General features: G+C 38.9%; 1 protein-coding gene across 1 annotated transcript in view; it reads left to right on the top strand.

Moving 5' to 3' along the window:
- LOC111573972 (caM kinase-like vesicle-associated protein) overlaps window positions 1-22,973 on the top strand; it is a 46,115-nt gene that overhangs the window by 19,878 nt on the left and 3,264 nt on the right. Inside the window, exons 2-9 of the mRNA XM_023278335.3 lie at window positions 12,656-12,763; window positions 12,888-13,019; window positions 15,831-15,905; window positions 17,624-17,762; window positions 19,898-20,018; window positions 20,128-20,203; window positions 20,389-20,525; window positions 20,714-20,792. Coding sequence (XP_023134103.2) covers window positions 12,669-12,763; window positions 12,888-13,019; window positions 15,831-15,905; window positions 17,624-17,762; window positions 19,898-20,018; window positions 20,128-20,203; window positions 20,389-20,525; window positions 20,714-20,792 — 854 coding nt within the window. The 5' untranslated portion in view covers window positions 12,656-12,668. The remainder of the gene's footprint in view (window positions 1-12,655; window positions 12,764-12,887; window positions 13,020-15,830; window positions 15,906-17,623; window positions 17,763-19,897; window positions 20,019-20,127; window positions 20,204-20,388; window positions 20,526-20,713; window positions 20,793-22,973) is intronic.

The following is a 22,973-nucleotide window of genomic DNA, read 5'->3' as shown; positions in this document are numbered from 1 at the left end:
TTAATTGTTTCTTCACTCATTTTACTGGTGTGGTTGTTATTCGTTGTCTTGTTAAGTTATATACCTGCATCAGTATGTAGTCTTCCCAGACTAGAACTAGTTGTAAGAAAATAACTGTTCTAAAAACAGTTCTGGTTTCTCTAACAGAGAGTTTATCTTTTGTTATGGCAGTTGTCAAAGAGTTATTTTGTCCACCCCCTTCACAAAGCTCATTCACTCATGGAACAGCATGATAGTGTACACAACTACAAAACATAACAGATTAGCTTAATGCATCTGGAGTGGCAACCACTCACTTTTTTTGAGGGGATGCAGTTTCACAGCTCAAGGGTGATGTCATAAAATGCTTGAATGCTTGAAACACATTTACTTGGAGCAGATAAACATAAGTTAGGTTAGCTTATCTGTTCTCAACTATTGATCTTAATATACAAGACTAAAATCACATGTGTATGCGTGTGTGTGTCTGTTCTTCGAATATCTTGACATCCACTTAACACATGGTGGGTGTATTGCTAGGGACCCGAGGCAGTACAGTGTTCAGTCATTTGGATGAGCAGTAGCCATATTTGGGGAGTTTTTGGGGTTGTCAGTGGGATGTATGTTGCCTGTAGATAGAGACCAAGTTGGCCTTATTGCTAGCCAGTCAAATGTCTGTTGTCACATTCCAATAAAAACCATACAAACATTATAAGAACTAGTTGAAATGAATTAATATGCTGTTCACTATAGCTATGCAAGCAATTCTAAACATGAAAATAGTTAAAAGGCTTTATTCTTAGGGTTAGCTGCAGGCTAACTATCCAATAGTACGCTATTATTTCAGTAAACGTGTAGACATTTTTTTGTACCTGTTTCAGTGCTGTAATGATTTCTTTCACAAAAACACTAACTTAGCTGGTAGTAGCAGTAAAAGACAACAAGCTTACAGTATTGTTACTTGTGGGTGAGCAGTTAACTATTGATGCTACCCTGCTTTATCATCTGTTTTACTTCAAATGGAGCCATAATTTACGATATTAACATTATGCTGTATTGTAGGAGACCAGAAACTAGCGATTGAGGTCATACATTCCTAAGGAAAATGTTTACTAAGGTAACACATATAGTGAGAATTATGGTCACTTCCTGATTGACTGTTATACAATCGGACTTTTTTATTTTTTGATCGGAGGGGTCGCCCCCTGCTGGATGTTAGGAAAAGGTCAGTTTGTGTGTCTGTGTTCAGTAAGGTGAAGGGGCTTGCGGTGTGTAAAGGCAGTTTACTCTACCAAAGGAGGAAAAATGTGAATACCAGGAACAAGAAATTTAACTGTCAGCTGAAGCTACATTTACATTCAGGAATCACCTGAGTTTATTTGGAGTTGGCAGATGTATTCTGCTGTGACAGCAGCAATCTCTCCCAAAACACCTTTGATGGAGTTTCTCTGAGTACTAAAAGCAAATTAATGAGTGATGAGACACATCAGTGTTGAGTGATCAGTAGTGTAATAACTTCATTAAGTAATTTATGTTATTATTTTGTTCATTCATTTTGACTTGTTTCCTCTCAAACATAATTGTAAAGTGCACCAGAGTTGTAAATATGCACGTCATGCACAAAATAATTCAGAACTTAAACCCAAAAATCTCCATCTAGCAGATTTTAAATGCAGGAAATAAAACCTCTCCCCTGGGCAAATCCAACCCACAATTACTATTCAGTCTCTAGTAGCAGAGTCAGCTAATCTATCAGCGTAAATCACTTTAATAATTGATGTAACCAAACCACAGTATCTCATAGTCACAACGTCTGCATGACTTACAGGTTATACAGACTAAATGCAGCGAAGGGCTGTTTAAATCAGCATCGAAGTGCACCGAGGTGTTTCTGCAGGTGTCTTTGGTGATCTGTTACACAACCATTTTCTTTGTGGGACAGACGTGTGACATATATTTGGTGCTGGCATGACTGAAAAGACACTGAAGACAGGTGCAGTTGCAGGTTTATCGTGGACAATTGACTGATTGAGTTCCAGGTTTTAAATCACTTCAAGTCAGATGTCTGTAGGAACAAATTCTGTCATTTTTGCCAAAGTGTGGGCCCGCTGTGCCAAAAGAAAGAAAAAGCAGCCGCGGCATGTTGCTGTGCTGTTAGTCAGCTCTGAGATGACGATTCCTCAGTCTGCAATGCAAACAGCCTCTGAGGAGCTGTTTGCTGTAAAACATAAATTTAACCGATAACAAAAACTCTGCATTCTGTCCTGCCTAATTAGCGATGTGCTTTTTGTGCTCTGGAGCAGAAAAATAATGGTGTGGTGCAGAAAGACTGGAGATATATTGCCTGAAGAACCCTCTCTTTACGACTCTTTATGTAGCACGATCCTCCACTCTCACTTTCATTGAGAAGCTGTTGTAAGAAATGGCTGCACTGTAATTTGTCATGTGATTCTTGTAAGGTGCTAGGTTGGGCCTATAGTGACTGGCCATAGAGGGGCTGTGAGAGAGTGACGGCACAGGAAGACAGAAGGAAGTGGGAAGGAAGTGAAGTAGACAAGAGAGAGCTGTTTGTCAAGTTCACCCTACTGTTGACGAAGCCACTGCAGTGTTTTCTCATTCACTGAAGAATGCAGCAATGTGAGTCAGATGAAGAGCATTGCTTTGAATGAATGGCAGCACATAGAGTGTGATCACTCTTTAAAGGTATCTGAATGATGAGGGTCCATGGGTCCTTGAACGAGCCCTCGAAAAGCTTCCATTTGTCCATGCTGCCTGGCAAACAAATGAGAGATGTAGTGGATTCTTGAGAGATTTGCGCTGTGTGAGGCCGATGCTGACACTGACAAGCATAGCAGCATACTGAACTGGGATTAGAGGAGAGCTGAGTAGAGAAGACTGGTAATTATTACAGCACTGCCAGAGCTGCCATGCTTCTGCTGCTAGCACACTGTTAAGCAAGCGCCCCGGGACACGATTCCTCGATACAAGAAAGACACGAACTGCGGCCCAGTGAGACACACTGTGGAAAAGGAGACTGCCATGAATAATTAATTCAATTGTGTATGCGCCCACTTTTTAAAACCTTTGCCGCCATCTTTATTCTGATCCCGTTCCACGCATGCTGCTGATTGGTACAACTTTCGATCTCTTCGTGTGTTTCCTATCTGCGTTTGTCACCCTGCTTTTCTCCCCTCGTTATAAAACTCTCAGGTCCGTGCTCCCCCACTGGCCTTCCAAAGGTTGAAATAACAAGCCCGATATGCTGCATTGCAACTTTAATTAGTGCAGTAAAAAGCCCCAGAGAGAGTGCATGTGCAAACTTTTATGTCAACATTTCCAAGAAACCGTTTTCTCTTAAAGTCAAACGTAAAAAAAGACCTAATTCTTGTGTGGTACAGTAATGAGGCAGTGATGATGTTGCTGAATGTTGTTCCTCCTCCCCAGTTTCTGAGGAAGTGTTTCCATGAAGTGACACTGAATTAATGCGGTTTTGACTTTATGCTGTAAAATAAAATCAAGAACTTTGATTGTCTCTATCTTGGGTTTCCCATTTTAATCAATTATGTAGAAGATTTCTGGACTAACATGGGGCGTAAAGGAGGCATTTCTGGCACAGCTACCATAGGCACTGGCAGGGTTACATACCGACAGACTAAGATTTATTGCATAAAAAAAAAAAACCACAAAAAAACTTCAATATTCCACCAGGAGTCCACTGTCTTTTCAGTAACTCTCAGCACTAATGGATTGTCTTGGCCCTTGGTTCAGCTCCTCATACATAAAAGTTCACTCACAGTTGGGCAGCTTTGACATTATTGGGATTTCATTGTTGTTGTATAACTTAGAACAACAGTTGTAGTGATTGTCACTGTGGTGCAAACAAACATATAGATATCTAAATCAACTGTGCTTTAGTTATAGTAAAGCCCCAAATTCTTTGTAGCCATGCCAATTCTGAGTTGTTGGGATTATTTTTGGACCAATAGTCTTAAAGTGACAAACACATAATTGTTTTAGAGCGATAAATGATACATTTGAACCATTACCAAAATTATTCCAGAAACTATCTCACATTTTTGAGAAAATTCAGCTCGTGTCATTCCAAATAATCCTGGTAATTTCTACCATGTTGCAGAATGTCAATAGTTAATTACTAGTCATGAATAAAAGCAAAAAGATTATAGAGCTTGCTGTGCAAGTCTATTACTGAGAGAGAGTGGGCGCATTGGGACTGCTTACAATATAGGAAAGACAATAAAGTGATATCCAGATATTTTCAAGTGCCAGTGACCACAATGCATAGAATCACCAAAAAGTAATATGAAAAGGCGTGGTAGGACGCCCAAAGAGACTTCTGCACTGGCAAGTATGGTCATACAAGAGGCCAAGAAGAATCAAGGATCATGCTGATGAAACTGAGCAAAGCTGGCGCCAACATCTCAGGGCAGACACTCCTGTAGACACTGAACAAGGGTGATATCCATGAATGCAGAACAAGTGGGCCAAAGCTCACCTAGCCTTTGAAAAAGCTCACCCAGACCAATATGAACACTTTCAGTCATCAATTCTGTGTTCAGATGACTGCTTTGACACATGGATTTGGCTTTTGTTGTGTAAAAGAAAGGAGAAGCATTCAGCCCAGAGAAAACCATCCCCTCAGACAAACATGGTGTTGGGAAGGTGGTGCCTCGGGGGGAGATTTTCCACTAATGGGCCAGGCAGCCATGTCAAAGTAAATGGCATCATGAGAAAAGAGGATGACATTAAGACAGAAGAGTACTGGACCTTTCAACAGTACAATCATCTGAAATGGTTGCCAAGAAACACCATCAACTTGTTGGAACAGACCAGCCTGAGCCCAGACCTGAATCTCACCGAGGATCTGATGAGGCATGTGAAGACCAGAGTGATGGCAAGGAAGCCTTTAATCACCGAGCGCTGGAGATCATCACAGAAGAGGTGTGCAACAATATACCAGTGGAGATTACTTAAAAAGGATGAATAATTTTGGACACGGCATTCGTATAACAAATATAAAAGCATATAAATAATTTGCTATCACCATCTCCAACACAATGTCTTACCATCTTTTGTCACTTGTTTGTGTCATTTCCGCCAGACAAAGCCTACTATAAAAATTCACTATAGATCAGTGTTTGGATATGAATACTTATGGGTTTAACTGGGTATGTGTTTCACTGCTGGGCTGCTGTAATGTTAAATGATTTATTTTGTACTGTGACTTTCTCGCCCTTCACACAATGGCACATCCTAATGTGTTATGTGTCCACACCTGACTTGAAAAAATTTGTTTCGCACTCAAAGTGTTGTTGTACCTTTAAAATCCATTTGTTAGTCCACCTACGAATGTCACACCAGCAACTAAAATCTGATTTTCTTGGACAGGTGATATGTAACATCTCACATAGAATCAAGGGATTGTACATGATTTGTTCTCAGCTCAGTTTGACCTTTGAGATCGGCAGAAAGTGTTGTTCACCTCTAACTCAACATGACATGTATCTGACATCATCATGAATGATGAAACACAGAGGTGATCGTGTAAGGAAATACTTTTATAGTCTCTTTGCAGCTACAGATGAGGGAATATTGGAAGTGATAAAAGTGTTCGTACACTTATGGGTGTTACCTTCAGTTATAAAGATAGGTTGTTGAATAATGAATTGAATTCCTGTAGACACAACTCAGAAATGCAAAAAGGTCCTCCAAACTACGTTTTTTCAAGTAAATAAAGAGTATAGGTGAGATCCTTCTGCTGTCGGAACATAGTGTGAGTTATCTGATCACAGCCAGACCACTTTAGTATCTCCTCTTCAGTATCAGATTGTAATGACTGATTTAACCTTTTAAATTAAATGTCCTGAAGTCACTGAATCCTTACTGAAGCTTGAGATACAACCGTTTCCCATGTATTATGTATAGGCTCCATTACATCCCCCTGGTTTTGGTTTTAGTTGCAGGCTTTCAGAGCTGACTTGCTGCAGTTCGACACGAACTTGCCTTGTACATGCACTTCTTAGGTTTGCTTCCAGTGTAATAACCATAGTTTCCTTCAAGCGTTTACTTGCAATAGAGGACACAGCGAAAGGTTTCCTTCTCGCACCTCTCTGTTAAGACTTACACGATTTTTGCCATCCCCATCTGTGGTGACCTTATCTTCTCTTTTTAGCTGAAGGCAAAGTGCTATCGCAGTCTCTTGAGCAATCCCAGGAGATCAGCAGGGATGAAAGAAAATGAATGTCAAGGATGTTTATTTTTTAATAGCTGGAGAGGGTCTCCTTGTGGGGCTGAGGCTTCAACCAATCTCCAGGAACAGAGAGCGGCAGACAGAGAGACTGAGGGAGGAACAGATGATATTTTAGATGGCTGAGCTAAGCCTTGTCAAAACAGAATTACTAGTTTGTCCAAAGCACTCACAAATGGAGTGTGCTTGAGGGAAATGACACATAAGCATACTGCAAAGGACTGCTCACTTCAAACTAGGGTTGGACAATTGGACGAATAAGTGCTATCGGCGATTTACTGAATCCATCCCCAAGTGGGAGTTTGTTGGGACTATTTTTGTTATTTTATTTGGTCTGCATCCTTGAGATTTCAACTCAATAAATAATTAGCCTGTAAAACACAAATCAAAACATGCACTAACAGGAAATGGCTGCTGAAGTTGCGTGTGTTCGCAGCACGTAGCTGCAGTCACTGTGAAGTGCATGCCAGCAGAGATGAAAAGGTTTGTCTCCAGCCATAAAGTCAGTCGATAGGCCCAAATTTCAAAGGTTACCCAAATGTTGTGTATTGTGTTTGCTGCCTCAAAACAGAAAAAAAAAAGGACCCGTACAGTAGTTTCTCTTTGCCTGTTCTTTTCACTGCAAAGTTGGTCCATAGTCAGGCAGACAGCATTTATCAACTTGTAAGGATTTTAAGATTCGTGGATCTGGAAATGTAAAATGCCACCCTATGCTTATTAAAACATAAACAAAGCGCTGGGTCTCCGAAATTGACAGTGGTGTTACGAACAGAATTCATCAGAGTTATCTTGAATGGACAATTTGTTCAGCTGTTTTCACAATATCGACCATTCGTGAACTCTGGGGAAAAGCCAACACAGGGGAGGGCCCAGGCATGACAAGGGGAAGGTAACTTAAATACATTTTTACAGATTTTTTTGGGGGGGGCACTTTTTGGTAGTGCAGCTAGCTGAAAACCAAGCAGCAACCACTAAGGCTGAAATGAAGCCACCGTGGAAGTGCCAAAAACTGCAGTTCCGCAAATGGCCACTAGAGGCTAGGTCATTCAGCTTTCGTTACTGCCAGATAACTATCTGGCTCTTTTGCTCCAGTGTTTTCCCCACTTAGTTGCTTAATTTGGATTCTGTTTGGCTGACCAGAAACATGTGCTGTGAATCAAAACTAAAAGCCAAAAAAAGGAGGTAAAAGATGCCCAAACTATGTTAAAGTGAAACTGCAGTTGTGTATTGATTCTTCTGGGCTTTTTATTACAAGTGACACCTTTCACATTACATGGACCGCCAAGCAAACATGTAAGTCAAAGCCAAAATCAATACAGGTGTGGCAAGAGCGCCTTGTATGTTTTGGTATTTTTGTGAGCTGATCAATGTGTCATGTATAAATCTGAAATTGTGTTTTATGTTGCTCAGGTGAACATTTGTCTGTGAAATATATAGGTTGTACATAGCTCTTAAGACTTAGCACTGCTTGAGTTCATGTCAGTAAATCTGTAATGTCCTACAGTCAGCACTAGTGTGATGAATGGGGTCTGATCTTTACTTTGCATCCTCATTTATTGGCTTCTAAGGCAGAAGAAGAGTAAGGAGAAGGAGGTGAAAGGAGGACTGAGACAGAGTTAACAGCCAAACTGCAAATGAAAGATTTCTCCAAACCAGGAAACATTTCTCTATTGCAGAAGAATTTTATGGTGGGATTAGTGCGAGCGGCTGCTTCCTCATGTATGTAAAGGCTTACCATACAAAACAGGTAGCAGACATTTTTCCAACCCAACATTATACCACAGTGACAGGTAAAATAATCCCTTTTACTGCAACCTTTAGAAAGTCTCAACATGGCGCACATTTAGCACTGTATTAGCCTAATCCTAATTTTGCATTAATTTCTGCAGGCACCAAAAAAAAAAAAAAAAACAGAAAAAAAGCCTCATTTGCTCATTGCCTCGCCTGGCTGGAGGAGGAACTGCTTAATAAACCTTTATCACTATCCATCTTCTGACCTATAAATCCTCATTGCACCTTCAGAATTGCCTTGGCAATACAGCAACGTGTCACAACCTGGACCCACTGGTAGGTCCCAGTCACAATAGGGCCCCTAAAGCATCATGAGCCATAGTGGTCAGATAGCAGACAGAACATGGGGGGTTGTTGCTTTTTGTGGTCAGACTAAAGGGACTCCATTATTCAGTCCCTGTTATAAGATATGGCCTACTTCCTGCTATTTTTCATTGAAATGCTGCACAATTTCTTCATCCATTACACTAACGCACACATTTTTAAAAAGATTTCAGAGGCTGACAGTCTTTGAGAAATGGCTTTATCCTCTTTTGGATTTTTATGTGAATGTTCACTTCTCCAAAGTTCCTCTTCTAACTTTAAACGTTCACCATAAACTTATAAAATAAAGGTCCTCGCAGACTGGGTGCAGAAAGTTTTTCCCAAACCACAAAGGTTCTGTTAATTTACTGAATTACTTTGTTAGATTTATTGGGTTTCATCAAAGTTGCACTTTTTCTCCAACCTATTTTCCTTCCCTGCAACGCTACGACTCTCCTGTGGACTGTTATAGCTACTTGCTGAGCATAAATGTTTTTGAGCATAATATTTTTCTCTGATGTGTTTTCTAACGCCTGCTCTGTCTGCCAGACATCCTCAGAATTGCCTCTATTTAACTTTGCTTTCGTCTCTGCAGCACAACTTCAGCTGAGCCAAAGCATTTATCACCGAGAGACATGTACACTGTGTGGAGAGTGAGAGAAAGAGATAGAGAGCCAGGAAAGGTCAACCCCTTGCACTGACTACACAACACAGACTCGTGCCTCAGATGAGAAAAAGGGAAGTTCAGAGAGAGCACCGTTTTCTCTCTGCAATTTGAGACATCTCCATGCTGAGGCTCGTTCATTTAGATTGGATTAGGAGTCGCTTTGCGGATCTACAGTGAACAGATTGCCCTTCTTACTCATTACACTTTACTTCTCATACTGCCTTTACTCATTTACATGTGGACATCCATCAGCCTGAGTGTTGGCACAGATGGTTGTTGTGTCGCTTGGAAAGAAATTTTTATTTTTTTTTTTACCCTTTACTCATCTGGTGAAATTTTGCAGTGCAGTAGTTTTTCAGCACCGCCCTTTTTTATATTCACAGTTTTCCATGCAGAATAATCGCATGGGTCCTAGACCAGTCAGCAAAACTGCAGTCTTGTGCTGATGGCCCCTGAATGATTGTACCAGATTATTAAGTAGTGTAAACATTATTCAAGAACACATCACTGTAGTGCTGGGTGATATGACGAAACATATCGTGAGAACGATAGAAAAATGTCTATCGTGCCATTTCTCTTCTATCGTTTCTAACCTAATCACATTTCAAAATTAATATCCGCATACCACCATCGGGACCGGATATTCGGGTCCAGTCCAGCAACAGGTTGAAGTTTCATGGAGGAAAGTAAGCAATGAAGTTTTTGTCAAACTTTTCAGAGAATAACTGAAAACATACTTTATTGTGGTATACCGTGATATATATTATTATCGTGATATAAAATAATCCATATCGTGATATATGATTTTTTTCCGTATCGCCCAGCACTACATCACTGTTGGGAGGTGCACAACTGTTTTCCCACCACATTTCACTAATCTGTCCAGGGATTTGAATCATGAGAACATTTAATCACATACTTACTTGTTGTAACTGATACCACTTTCTTTAGGTTTTCCCTCGAAAACAATTTACTTGCATTTAGCTGGCTGTCCTAAGTGTGTAGTAGAATCACTTCCTTTCAGTGGGGATCAGAATGTTAAGGCATTATGAGGATATCCAGTACAGCATGACAAGAAGTCTGAGCCATCACAGATTTAGTCTTGATGTTTACATCAAGGAGTCATTTTTTTCCCATAGTAAAGGCCATTGTGGGTAATGTTGCAGATGAGTGAGCACTACTCCTTTATGGCAGTATTGGATTTAAATGCCTTAAATTATTAGGCACACAGTAAATTAACCAAAACAGCCCCTCCCAGTAGATCTATAAATGGTTTCTTAATTGTGTTTCCAGAAGATTTAACATGTTATGCAGGCTACTGATACTATGGGATGAAATTACATAAACATATCCATATCTCCTACTTTAGTGGGCACATTCGACCAGTAAGCCCACAGAAGAAGAAAATATAATTTTTCTTTTTTAAAACTTTAATAATGGCATCTTTTGAAAATCACTTGTATTTTCTCCTAGTCATTATGAATACTCTGTCTGATTGTCAGTGCGTTTTGGAAGCAGGTGGAAAATGAAGTGATCGGGTTGTTAGACCAGTGATCCAATTTTCAGCTAATGCCAGACCATAATGTTTAAGATTATGGGTCACCTTATGGATCCACTTTTATGGAAGTGACAACCCACAGTTTCCTTTTTTAGAAATCTGTCACAGTAAAGAAACTCTCAGTAAGATGTTGGACAGACAGATAAATGGTCTGTGAAAATGGAAAATGTTAAAGTCCTTCTCTGGCCATTGATTAAACCCATATAAACTTATCTCTGTGTATCAAAATACATGTTTAGATGTTTTCTATTACAATAATCACTTCCTGCTTTAAAAAAAATGCCTCAGAAGTAACTACACTGTGGCTTCCCGTAGAATGCATGGATCTGTGAACTGTCCTCTCCATCATCTCATTCCATTCTGCAAAACTTCTCGATGCTGCACAATGCCATGTTACAAAATTTGAGTAATTCAGTCATACTTGTTGGAAATGGGGCCACACAGTACTCAGTGGTTAGCACTGTTGCCTTGCAGCTAGAAGATCCCCAAGTTACGTCCTGGCCTGGGATCTTTCTGCATGGAATTTGCATGTTCTTCATGTGCATGTGCGAGTTCTCACTGGGTTCTCCTACTTCCTCCCACAGTCCAAAAATATGCTGAGGTTAATTGGTGATTCTAAATTGTCCGTAGGTGTGAATGTGAGTGTGCTTGTTTGTCTCTATGTGTAGCCTTGTGATAAACTGGTGACCTGTTCAGGGTGTCCCCTGCCTTCACCCTAAGTCAGCTGGGATAGGCTCCATCCCCCATGACCCTAATGAGGATTAAGCGGTTGATAGATAATGGATGGATGAATAGATGAATGGGTGGTTGAATGGATGGATGGATATTTGAACTGGAAACCAATTCTGAAGAAGAACACAGAAAGCCAAAGCTTACAAGTTGATGGGGTTAGTTTTTTAGATTTGTTACGTTTGAAACCCCAGAAGTCTGAATCTGTCAGTTTGAGACTGTTACCAGTAGCATTCAGGTATTTAAAAAATAAAATACTATATGGACATGTTAACAAGAGAGGAAAAAGGATTTTCAGCAGAGAGGATTTCTCTCCAATAACAGTATTATTGGTTGCTAATCCCGAAGCCTGGCTGGTGTAGAGAATGAGATGTGTAATGTACTTGATACTATTTTTATCTGCATGCGTGTCAGACTATGTGCTTGCTGTGCAGAATACATGGAACAGATGATAGGTTTTACAACCACAAAAGTGCCCATGCACACATACACAAATACACACTATCTTAACTGCAGTACATCATGACTTTTTTTTATTGTTGCACAATCCAGCTAATTTCCTCCTTGTTGTGGAATCAGTGCTCCTGACTGCGCTGTGCAGAGACAGGAATACAAAGACATAAAATATCACCTTTCTTCTTTCTTGAAACACGAAAATAACAACTCCACCTTAGCTGAATATAAAACCTGTAATTCTTAGTGAGAAAAAGAATTGCAGGCTGGTCTTAAATGCTGTTAGAGAACGGCATGGAGAGGCTGCTCTGCAATTAGGTATTCAAGTGTTGATGCCGGGCTCGTAAAGTGCTTTAATTCCTCTCAGAGTCCTGGGGTGCTCTGCCTATAATTGCTGGCTCCCTTTCTTGATTGGAAATGCTTCACTTGTTGCTGCAGTTGCCTCGCTGGACTCTCTGTTCATATTAGCTGCTGCTCCTTGAGCTCCCTGACCCCTATGTTTTGTAACTTTCAGATCACAGAAAAGTACTGGCACTTTCAGTCCACACTTTTGCCTTTATTAGTTATGAGACGATAGCAGAAAGCTGAGATTTTGCGGCTCATATCTCTGTGGCTTTGCCCTTTATTAATGCAGGATCATGAAAAGCTCTGTTACACTAAGTTAAGTGAGACAAAAAAGCTGCCTCTGGTGGCTCTTTAGCTCTCACACTTTCGAAAGTCTTTCTCAGCATTACTGGAGTAATTCTTTATGACTGAGGGCGGGCCATGTTTCTGCCAAGTCATCATCCCGTGTAATATTATAGCACAGTGTGAGGCCAAATTGAAGAAATAATCATCCAGATTGATGGAGGTGTTATGTCTGTCTTTTTATGTGCTTCATTTGTCTCTCCCTCTGCGTTTTTCACCACAGGTCAGGAGTGGCCATGCCATTTGGCTGTTTAACAATCGGGGAGAAGAAGGATTACAACAATCCTTCAGACGTGACAGATAAATATGATCTGGGCCAGATCGTTAAATCGTGAGTATCTCAGCAGCAACATCTAGAGCTACATCTATCATCTATACACTTGACTTATGTTTTATAAGTTGTTTTCTGTTTATATCTAAGTAGCACTAAAGTACCATTCCATGCTCCTTTTCAGGGAGGAGTTCTGTGAGATTTTCAGGGCCAAGGACAAAACTACAATGAAAATGTACACATGTAAAAAGTTCCTGAAAAAGGATGGGAGGAAAGTCCGCAAGGCTGCCAAAAACGAGATCCTCATCCTAAAGATGTGAGTTGTTTATTGTGGTTAATGATGAGTTTTGCAGTGAGACTGCCAAAAAACTTTTCCTTTCACTATTTCATCTTCTTGAACTTTTCACAAACTGCATCGGCTCAGTTTATCTAGATGTATTTTTCCCACAGCTTCTCTCCGATTACTTAACTTTCCTGTAAAGCCCACATTAGCATAACCTGAGCCTTATCAGACTATTTGCTGCTGACAGCGAGCGGCGCACTGGAGCAAGATGAAGATGAAGGTGTGATTTTTTTATACGAAGCCTTTTCAAAACATGAACTCTTATTCTTCTGAAAATTAGACTTCAGATGCCTCAATAACAGGGATGTTCCCCGCTCCTGCTTTTCATGCTCTAATCATCAATGATGGGGTTTGAGTGAAAAATCAAATGTGGTGACACTGTGAAAGGCTGTGAATAATTGCCGGCAAAACATCAAATATAGTTTTGAAAGTAAAATCCTTGAGTGTAGGCATTGTAATAGGAAAGAGGGACTCATTCAAGTATTAATCTTCTTCAATTTTTTGTTGTTACTATTTAGAATGTACCAAAAAATATCACAGTCACTTGACAATTTGGTTTGTTGTTAGCCAGTTTCAGTTTTTGGTTTGCCTCCACTCAAAATTACATTTACATATTGTTCCCTTGTATGCAGAGTTGTTTTCACATTCATTTACTCCTTTGAGCTCTTGTTAGATCTCATTTATCAGTTTACCATGAGACATCACATCTAGTTAGAAAGCCAATCCTGGTTGAATATCCCACTAACGCCAGCGTGATATGGAAACATGAAGCCTTGGGTGCACACACATGTTTTAAAATAGTAGGAGACATCTTGTGTCCTGCAATTAAACTTCTGAAATGAGGAACACATTTGCATATTTATAGATTCTGGACTCTTTTTTTTTAATAACAGAGAAGGAGCAGATACACTTTTTTAAGATTCCTTAACTAGGCAATTAAAGTTTTTTCATGGGGAAGCCATATTAGATACTGTATTTTTTCCAGTTTTAAAACATGTCTTGAGGAGATCTTTAATGATGTGCAAGAGCTTTGTCACAACTATTATAGTGGTATTATTTAAATTAGTGGACCACTGTTATGCTGGTGTAGCACAAAGAGGCCTTATCAGAACTGTAGGCCAAAGCATTCAGCTCACACGTCTGATTGTAACAGGTGGCCTTCCACTGCAGGAGCTTATGGCAGGCACTAGTGAGCGTAAATGTTTGCAGGCAGGAACAATCCTTTAAACAACTCTTTCAATGTTTTTGTTTCTGTTGTGAGTCCAACAGCTTTAACTACAATTTGATCTCTGAAAGTAACTCAACTTCTATGAGCATGTAGGAAATCGAACAGTGGAAGGTTGGTTATGTTTGCCGATATGATGAACTTTATGTTATTGATGGTGAAGCCCAGTAGGACTGCTACTTGATGAGGACATCAAACAGGACAGAAAAAGTGGTCATCGAATCGTGTATAAAATCAGTACTCCCTTATGGTTCTGATACTTGGAGAGTGACAAATAACATAATCAGTAAAGTGCAGACCTCCATCAATAACTGCTTAAGAAAGATCCTCAAGATATAAGATCAGTAACAATGAACTATGGATAAAAACACATGAATGGCCAGTAGAATAATGGTGCTGGGTTGGGCACATTTTCTGAAAACCAATGACAAAGACCATCAGACAAGCCCTGACGTGGAACCATCAAGGAAAGAGAACACGCTGGCCAAAGAACATCTGAAACAGAGATCTGCAGATGGATATCAAGAAGCTTTACTGTAACTGCAACTATAAGGAAAAGCCCAAGACCAGGTTCTATGGAGTTCCCTTGTCAACGGCCGAAACCCCAGGAGGGGTGTTAGGGCAGAAGTGTCCTCTCCAAGTTTAACTAGTCAGTGTTGAGATCTGCACAATAGTTTCCTCAGAAATACCTGCCCTGAAGTAGATACTCTTTTTTTTCTCCCAGCAAATGTCCTAATAGATGTTCTACAGTGGTGATCCCCACAGTAAGAAGATACAGAGGTTAGGGACACCCTAAAATGACCCATAAACTCCTGCAGTGGAAAACAGCTTTATGTTATTCCAGCAGCTGTTCACAGACAATATCCCCTGACTGGTTGTAAAGAAGCACAGCATTATTGTCCCCGTGTAACTGTATATGAAGTCCTCTGTGCCCAGAATCCACCACCATTTGCTCTCCACTGGGCTGCATTCATTTCCTGACATTTATTCAATAGCTTGGATTTTAAATATGAAATTCTTTATAATAAACATATTGTATATGTGCTTTTAAATATTCACAGCATGGAACAAAAACAAATATATTTACTTTGTGCAAAAAATCCCATAATGCAGTGCTTTTCCCTGGATCCTGATGTATTAGTCATTTCAGTTACACTTAATGAACTCTATGTGCGTCACTACCTGTCAGGCATGATGCACAATATTAATAATGATGAAAAAACGTCCAAAATTAAAAATTTTCATTCATTAAATAACCCTTGTGAGTTCAGAATCAGTTGGGGAAATAATTTACAATGAAGCTTTAGTGTAAAAGTAATCACAAAGGAAACAAGTGTACATCTCAGCACAGCACTGCTGCATGGTCGTCTTTATGCACATATCACATGAACTAGATCACGTGAACTAGCATTACCTGTGTTGAAGTATATTTAATTGATTATGTCTTGCAGTTTGATTTTTTCCTTTATGCTTGCTCCCCTGCTGTACTCTGTTATTCATGAGCATTAAAGCTGATCTCTCTCTCTCCCTGTGTTGTGCTTTCTGAAACATCTCCTCAGGGTAAAGCATCCCAACATTCTCCAACTGGTGGATGTCTACGAGACCAAAAAAGAGTACTTCCTCTTCCTTGAACTGTGAGTTCAGATGTCTGATGAGCTGGGGGGAAAGGCTGCTCTGCTTGTCTTTGCTATGGCTGAGGCCTGAACTGCATCTGTTGATTATACACTCGTGGGGAATGAGCTGCTGTAGCCCAAGGCCCTGCAGATATGAGAACAGCTCTGAGCTCCACTCATTTGGTATTCAGATATGATCGCTTTGCTTGCTGCTCCATTCTCATCGGCATGTGTTCTTGGGGAATTTGATGCATTTCCATGGAAATGTTAAATGTAGGATGCTCTTCTCCTCCTCTGAGGACACTCGATTTGTGGGTTCATGAATTCTGCTTAGAACAAAAAAAAAAAAAAAAAAAAACACCCAATGCAAAGCAAACATCCATGGGGAAGTAATATTCATCATTTCCCTTGTGTAATCATGTCAAAGGATATTATTCTTGGAATGACAACATTTTAATATTAATATACAAGGTTTCTCATTTTGCCAAATTATAATCATATACTTCTATATTACACATGGGTGGAAATTACAATATTCATTGTAAGCACAACTATGCAAGTTGAAATAACATAATAATGTGTAGTGACATCACTTGTCTGAATTATAGATGCAAAAGAATATACTTTTAAGTTCAGAGAGATTGTAACCCCCTCTCTACACCCCTCTGATATGCCTCACAGTGGTTTTGTCCAAACCCCCCACACATCAGCCCTCAGTAACAGCACGTAGTAAGTGTGTCAGTGGTGGCGGACCTCGAGCTGCTTTACAAAGGTTCATTAAAAAACAAGGATGTGTCTTAACATCTACCACTAGTTAGAATAAAACACATTTACCATTGTAACCAGACTGCAATTTGTACACTATGTTGGTTAAGTAGCAGCTATATTGGAACAGAGCAGCTGCATCTCTTTTTCATAGATTGCATTGGCCACCTCTATCTTTTTATACAGCCTCTGTTTCTAATATATAGCAGGTGGAATATCTATAGTTAAAATGATCAAACAGTTTGTTTTGTCACAAATGCTTTATGGGTATTTATGATACACAATACTTGGTTAAATTTAATAGCTTAATTTTCATACTAATACCCTTCATCTTTCATAGATGCTAACTAATATTTCTAAAATATGATATTTGAAGTTTTCCTATTTAAGTCCAAAGCATGTTCTTTTTTAACTTCATGTAAAATTAGGTGATTTTGTTAGCAGAAGGAAACTTATTTAGAAATAAATGAAGACCTTTTAAATAGGGCATAATTTCAACAGACACTTTGTTAAAATATGAACTTAGTTTTAAAGTGATTTTCTTCTGCATACCTTTTATACAACACAACTTTTAGCTGCACCTTTGGTATCAACTTCAGAAACTGCTCTTGAGAAACATTCCTGTTCAGCGTCGCCTCCTTCATACCTGCCCTTGATATTACCAAATCTTTTTTTTTTTTTGCGTTTCTTTGAACAGTTGATGGAAGAAAGCAAAAGATGCAAAAGAATGAGGCATGACAGAAAGCTTTTCAGTAAGATCTAAACGGATGACAGTTGCAGATGCAGTTTCCATTGTATGCCACTGATTCACCTGGCTGCCTCATTGTCATCTTTTTTCAACACCTCAAACAGCAAAGACAGCTGACATGCTTTTTAAAAAATGGAGATTGATGTCTGAAAGCTTTCAGTGCTGAGATAAAAATCTCATTCCTAACTTTCAACAACCGTGCAACGCAACCTTTGCTTTCCCACAGCGCAACAGGCAGAGAGGTTTTTGACTGGATCCTGGATCAAGGCTACTACTCAGAGCGAGACACCAGCAATGTGGTGCGCCAAGTGTTGGAGGCTGTCGCCTACCTCCACTCCCTGCATATCGTCCACAGAAACCTCAAGGTAACATGCTGGGATAGTGCAGATCTTTGAATATATAAATCAATGTGGGTTGTAGGCAGAAACAATCCTGACACCACCGGTGCAAAACAATAAAACAGAGTACTAAATAATGTCCTCTTTTTAAATTCTGGAGGTCCTGTACAGTCAGTTACACGCTGAAAATATAGTAATCATGCCAAAACAAAGATTATAATCTCAAAAACAGTAGATACGCACCAGATGCATCATCCTGTGACAGCTGCTTGCAGTCTGCTGTTGCTTGCTTTCTGATCTTTTGTTAGATAGACAAAAATTCAGTGGGTTCTAGGGGTTGTAGATCTGTATTCTTATGTCAGTCATGAATTACTCACTACTTTGGTGAATTTCAAACAGAAGTGTAAAATGTTATTTGTTTCCAAAGTCAAGGCAAAATACTTCTCACTTTCATATGGGCTACCTTTATGCTTTGGAGGGAGTGATTGTTGGCATCCCTACACAGAACGGTATATTTATTCAGCAGCGTCAGCAAATTGGTCGACCTATTTTGTCACTTATCAATATCTTTTCTAAACTTATGTCTCATTATGCTATCCTAAATATTAGCTCTGCTTGCTCAGGATATTGTGAGGTCCCTTCTTTGAATATGGAAGCTGTAAATGTTATCAAAAATCTAACTTTTAAGAGATCAAGAGATGTGGAATGAAAATTTTTCGCCAAGCCAGCGATATTGCTCCAGGTCAGACTGTCAGCAAGTGTACAACTTTGGTGCAGATATATAAGTTATCAACCTGATGAAATGCTCTGAAATTTCCTACAGAAACTTATCTGTGATGCCCAGAAGGCGATTCTTAATAACTGATGATCTTCTGACTTTTCATGTAGCATCATCATCATCTTTATTTATATAGGACTTATCAGCATTAAAGTGCTTCACTCAGCAAGCAGAGATCACATAAGAGCTGCACAGCCATATTACAATAAATGTAGTTAAGAACTGTCCAATATAATTATTTAGGCATGTATCAAAGCTGTAAAATAGTTTCTGTATCTTTAAAACTTAAAATATAAGTTGAATAATGTTCCTTAGTTGATATAAACAGGCTTGTAAAACTTTTTGATTATGCTACTCATAGCTTAAGTTACAATCAAACAAGATTTCTAGCAACAGGATTTATGTAACCAGCAGGTATTGAGTACATTTCAGTATTTAAATGTTTGTTTGCAAGAGCTTATAACAAGAATTTCTGTTTTGGTTGTGTTTCATTGAAGAAAATTCTTCCAGTTATTTTTTAAATTTTTTTTATCAGCTCTGCATACTGTTGTCAGTATACAGCTGTGTGTCGTCAGCATAACAATGAAAGGAAACACAATGTCTACCTAATAGAATGGAAAAACAGAGAACGATTGGTCTCACAATTGAACCTTGAGGCATCCCATAGTTAATTACAGTAAATGAAGGCAGGTGGTTATTAAATGACTGAATTTCTTTTCGCAACATACGATTTGCGCCAACTCAGTGCAGCACCCTATATGCTGACTCATTTTCTCCTTCTGTCAAATAAAATGCGACGATTGTACAGAAAGCACCACTCAAATCAAGTGGTACAAGAAAAGAACACATCAGCGCCATAGTTCATTAAAATATATTGTTTGACTTTAAGAGGAGCATCTTTGTGCTGTTATGCAGATGAAAAACAGATTGGGAGGTTTCAAAAATGTTGAAAATAATTGCTTTGCCAAGTTTTATGTACTTTGGTGATACATTTTGAAATAGGATGGTGAATTTAAAGAACCATAGGTCAAATCCAGGCTTTTTTAGAAGTAGCTGAAGACAAGCAGTTTTCTGAAAAAGTCTGTTGTGCAAAACGGGAATAGAGAAAAAGTTATTGAGAAAAAGGTGGTTGCTGTATGATTACTCACATTCAAATGTCTGTAAAGTTTTCTGTAAAGAAATCCCATACATAGGCTAAATTCATTACATTTGATCAGAGTCACACTCAGAGTAGCTGCTCAATAATTAAACTCTCACATGTTCTGTCCTCTCATTTTTTTTGTTAGAAAATTATCTCACCACTGAAATTAAAACTGCAATATGAAAGGCCTTAACCATGAATATTGCATCAGCTGTTGTCATTGTGATATGTCATTTCCTGTAGTTGGAGAACTTGGTTTACTACAACCGCCTGAAGCACTCTAAAATAGTCATCAGCGACTTCCATCTTGCCAAGCTGGAGAACGGACTAATCAAAGACCCCTGTGGGACGCCAGAGTACCTTGGTGAGATTATTAAAGTTACCGAGAGGCAAATAAGACTGTGTTATGTGGTAGCTTGTTGTTTCTTTCAAACGAGCAGAAATTTTGATGAAGTTTATGTTGTCTTGCGCAGCTCCAGAGGTGGTTGGCAGACAGCGATACGGCAGACCAGTGGACTGCTGGGCAACAGGTGTCATCATGTACATACTGTAAGTTGTAAACATGAGGTATAATGAGAGTAGAATACAATTCCAATAATAAGAAAGGAACGTTTCTGAAGCCTAACACCTCATTTAAAGTCACTCGGATGTCCTATTGCATTATGCTTAGGCTTGTGTAAATATGGAATCTAGATGCTTTCTGACTCCTGATGCTCTTTCTTTTCCTACCTCAGGCTGTCAGGAAACCCTCCTTTCTACGATGAAACTGATGACGACGATTATGAAAATCATGACAAGAACCTATTCAGAAAGATCCTGGCAGGCGATTATGAGTTTGACTCTCCATACTGGGATGACATCTCTGATTCAGGTACTTTTAGGATAAAGTTAACAATGTGAGGGAACACACTGACAGCTTGCTGGGTAAACATTTCAAATTTGGAGAGTTTTCCTCTCTTCTTACCTCTGGAGTGTTCAAACAGATGTCATACGTTTCTATCCATCAAGAGAATAAACCTTTTTTCTTTGAGTTTCTTCTGTGTGATTTTTCCCTGACAGCTAAGAGTCTGGTTGCTCGTTTGATGGAGGTGGATCAAGACCAGAGACTGACAGCCCAGGAGGCTATAAACCATGAATGGTAGGCAGGAAACCTTTTATATATTATGCAGACCATTTGAAACAGAGTTGTGTGATCAGACTTTCATAATATGATCTTAAAGGCTGTTTAAAAGCAGATTTTCCATTCATTTGACAGGCTAATCACTGTCTTTAATGGGCGCTTAGCATTTATTACACTTTTAAAAGCCACACTAGCAGTGTGGTTCCAGATGGGACTATGTATGAAATATCTAAAAGAGACCCTTAAGTGAAAATCAAGGTTTGTACTTTGTCAATGAGTTCATCATTTCCACCTTGAAACTACAGTGCACTGATGACAGCCTAGAAAACATGGATTTACATTTCTAGGTTTCATGAATGATAACCTTAAATAAATCCTGCCAATCTGTTGGGTGCATCTTTCCATATGACTATTTTTCACAATTCTAAATATTCTATTTTCAATATCAGATGTGCATTCATGACTGCAATTGTAGCTTCAGTAACAATTAACTGCAAAGAATCAAAAAAGTATATCCATACCTAAAATAACCTTCAGAAACATTTAGTTCTGTTGGAATCAGAACGACCAGTGTTTGAACAACAGCAACAACCAGCAGCCACAGCAGAAATAAACATGATTACAGCCTGGTATAAAAATGCTTTTGTTTTCTTAGCTGAATTCCCAGTTCATGACAACTGCACAGGGGGAGAATTTTTATACAACTCACTTATTTACATTGTATCAAGGCTTAATTTTATGCATAATTAAGGGCATCACTACTGTGAGTGATGTTTAGTAAACCTAAGACCGATATCAGGGAAGGTTCATCAGTCTTTATATGCAGCCAGTAGTTGGTTCCTACTCTTTCGATTTTCAGTTTCCATGTTTGTAAAACGTCCCACAGCACCTAGAAAACTGAGTTTTATGCTCAAGTTATCACAATGTAAAATTTATAGGGTGAGCAAGAACCCACAGGTGAATCTGCAGAGGAATTAGTAATGGCAGAGTTTATATTCTCATCTTGTTTGTGGTCTGTCTGATTCTCTGTTCAGCTTTTCTCTCTCTGGTCTCTTTTTCCTGATAAAAGGAAAATTTTCCCACATTTAACAGCTAAAGCTAAGTTAGAGGAGACAAACAGAAAAAGAGAGAATTTTGAATAAATTAGAAAGTTGCTCAGTCTATTTTGCTAGTTTAAATTGACAGCTATTTGTGAATGCATAACAAAAGATTTAGGAAAATAAGTCAGAATTACAAGTCTGAATTGTGATTTTCTTTTCCTCCCTATTTTATGCTTTTTAAAAGTCTCATATATAACCCTTTTACCAGGTAGTCATGAATAAAACAAATAGCAAATTTGATGTAAATGTCTTCAGAAAGAACCTGCTGGATACATGAGTTGTAAGGAAATATGGAAATATATCTGAAGAAGTCGAAGATAGCTTTAAAACAGACTTTGTATTTATGAGAATAATCTGAACATCTGTGATTGAATCACACCAATAAATCATTTCGAGGCATGAGGAGATTGTGTTAAAGGATAAAAACTCATAAATATATCAATGTAAGATATTAGTCTGACCGTCGTTTTTAGGGGTCTGACTAAAGTCTGGAGATTGGGTGGAAACACATGTTGGATCAGCACAAAGTTTGATACAGAGATTCATGGTTCCTAGTTTCATACTTCCGAAACCAGTGATGTGAACATTGTAGCCATCAGCAAGTTGACATTTTCTGATCTCAGTTGAAATACCCTGATCCATGTGGATGGATTACATGGTACAACTATTATTAAGCTAATAACTTGTGATCAATTAACTTTGGTATATAGGTTCATGACCAGATACCAGCAAAACTGGTGACATTCCAATGAGATTCAGTTGTACTTATTTAGTGGTAATATTACAACAATGCACCTATAAATATGATTTATTTGGAGTTATTTATTATTTTCTCATGTAAAGTAACTCATGTTGTTGTGTTGTAACTATTTAGGACATTTGGCGGTTTACTACCGTGTTAAAGACACAGTTTGAACGCTGACTTTTCTTAGCTCTATTTGACAGAGGCACTTCAAAGCAAACTGTACATTTTGAACAAGGACTGTCTATCAATGGCAAAGAAAAAAAACAACTAGTAGAAAAACTGCCCAAGCTATAGAATAATCAGAATAATCCTTAAAGCTTAATCCGTTCTTGCAAAAGTTTGTCAGTCAATAAA

Source organism: Amphiprion ocellaris, chromosome 5 (assembly GCF_022539595.1).
Source record: "Amphiprion ocellaris isolate individual 3 ecotype Okinawa chromosome 5, ASM2253959v1, whole genome shotgun sequence".
In the NCBI taxonomy this organism is placed as follows: Eukaryota; Metazoa; Chordata; class Actinopteri; family Pomacentridae; genus Amphiprion; species Amphiprion ocellaris.
Note: the sequence above shows the minus strand (reverse complement) of the source record. Positions and strands in the feature narration are given on the sequence as shown.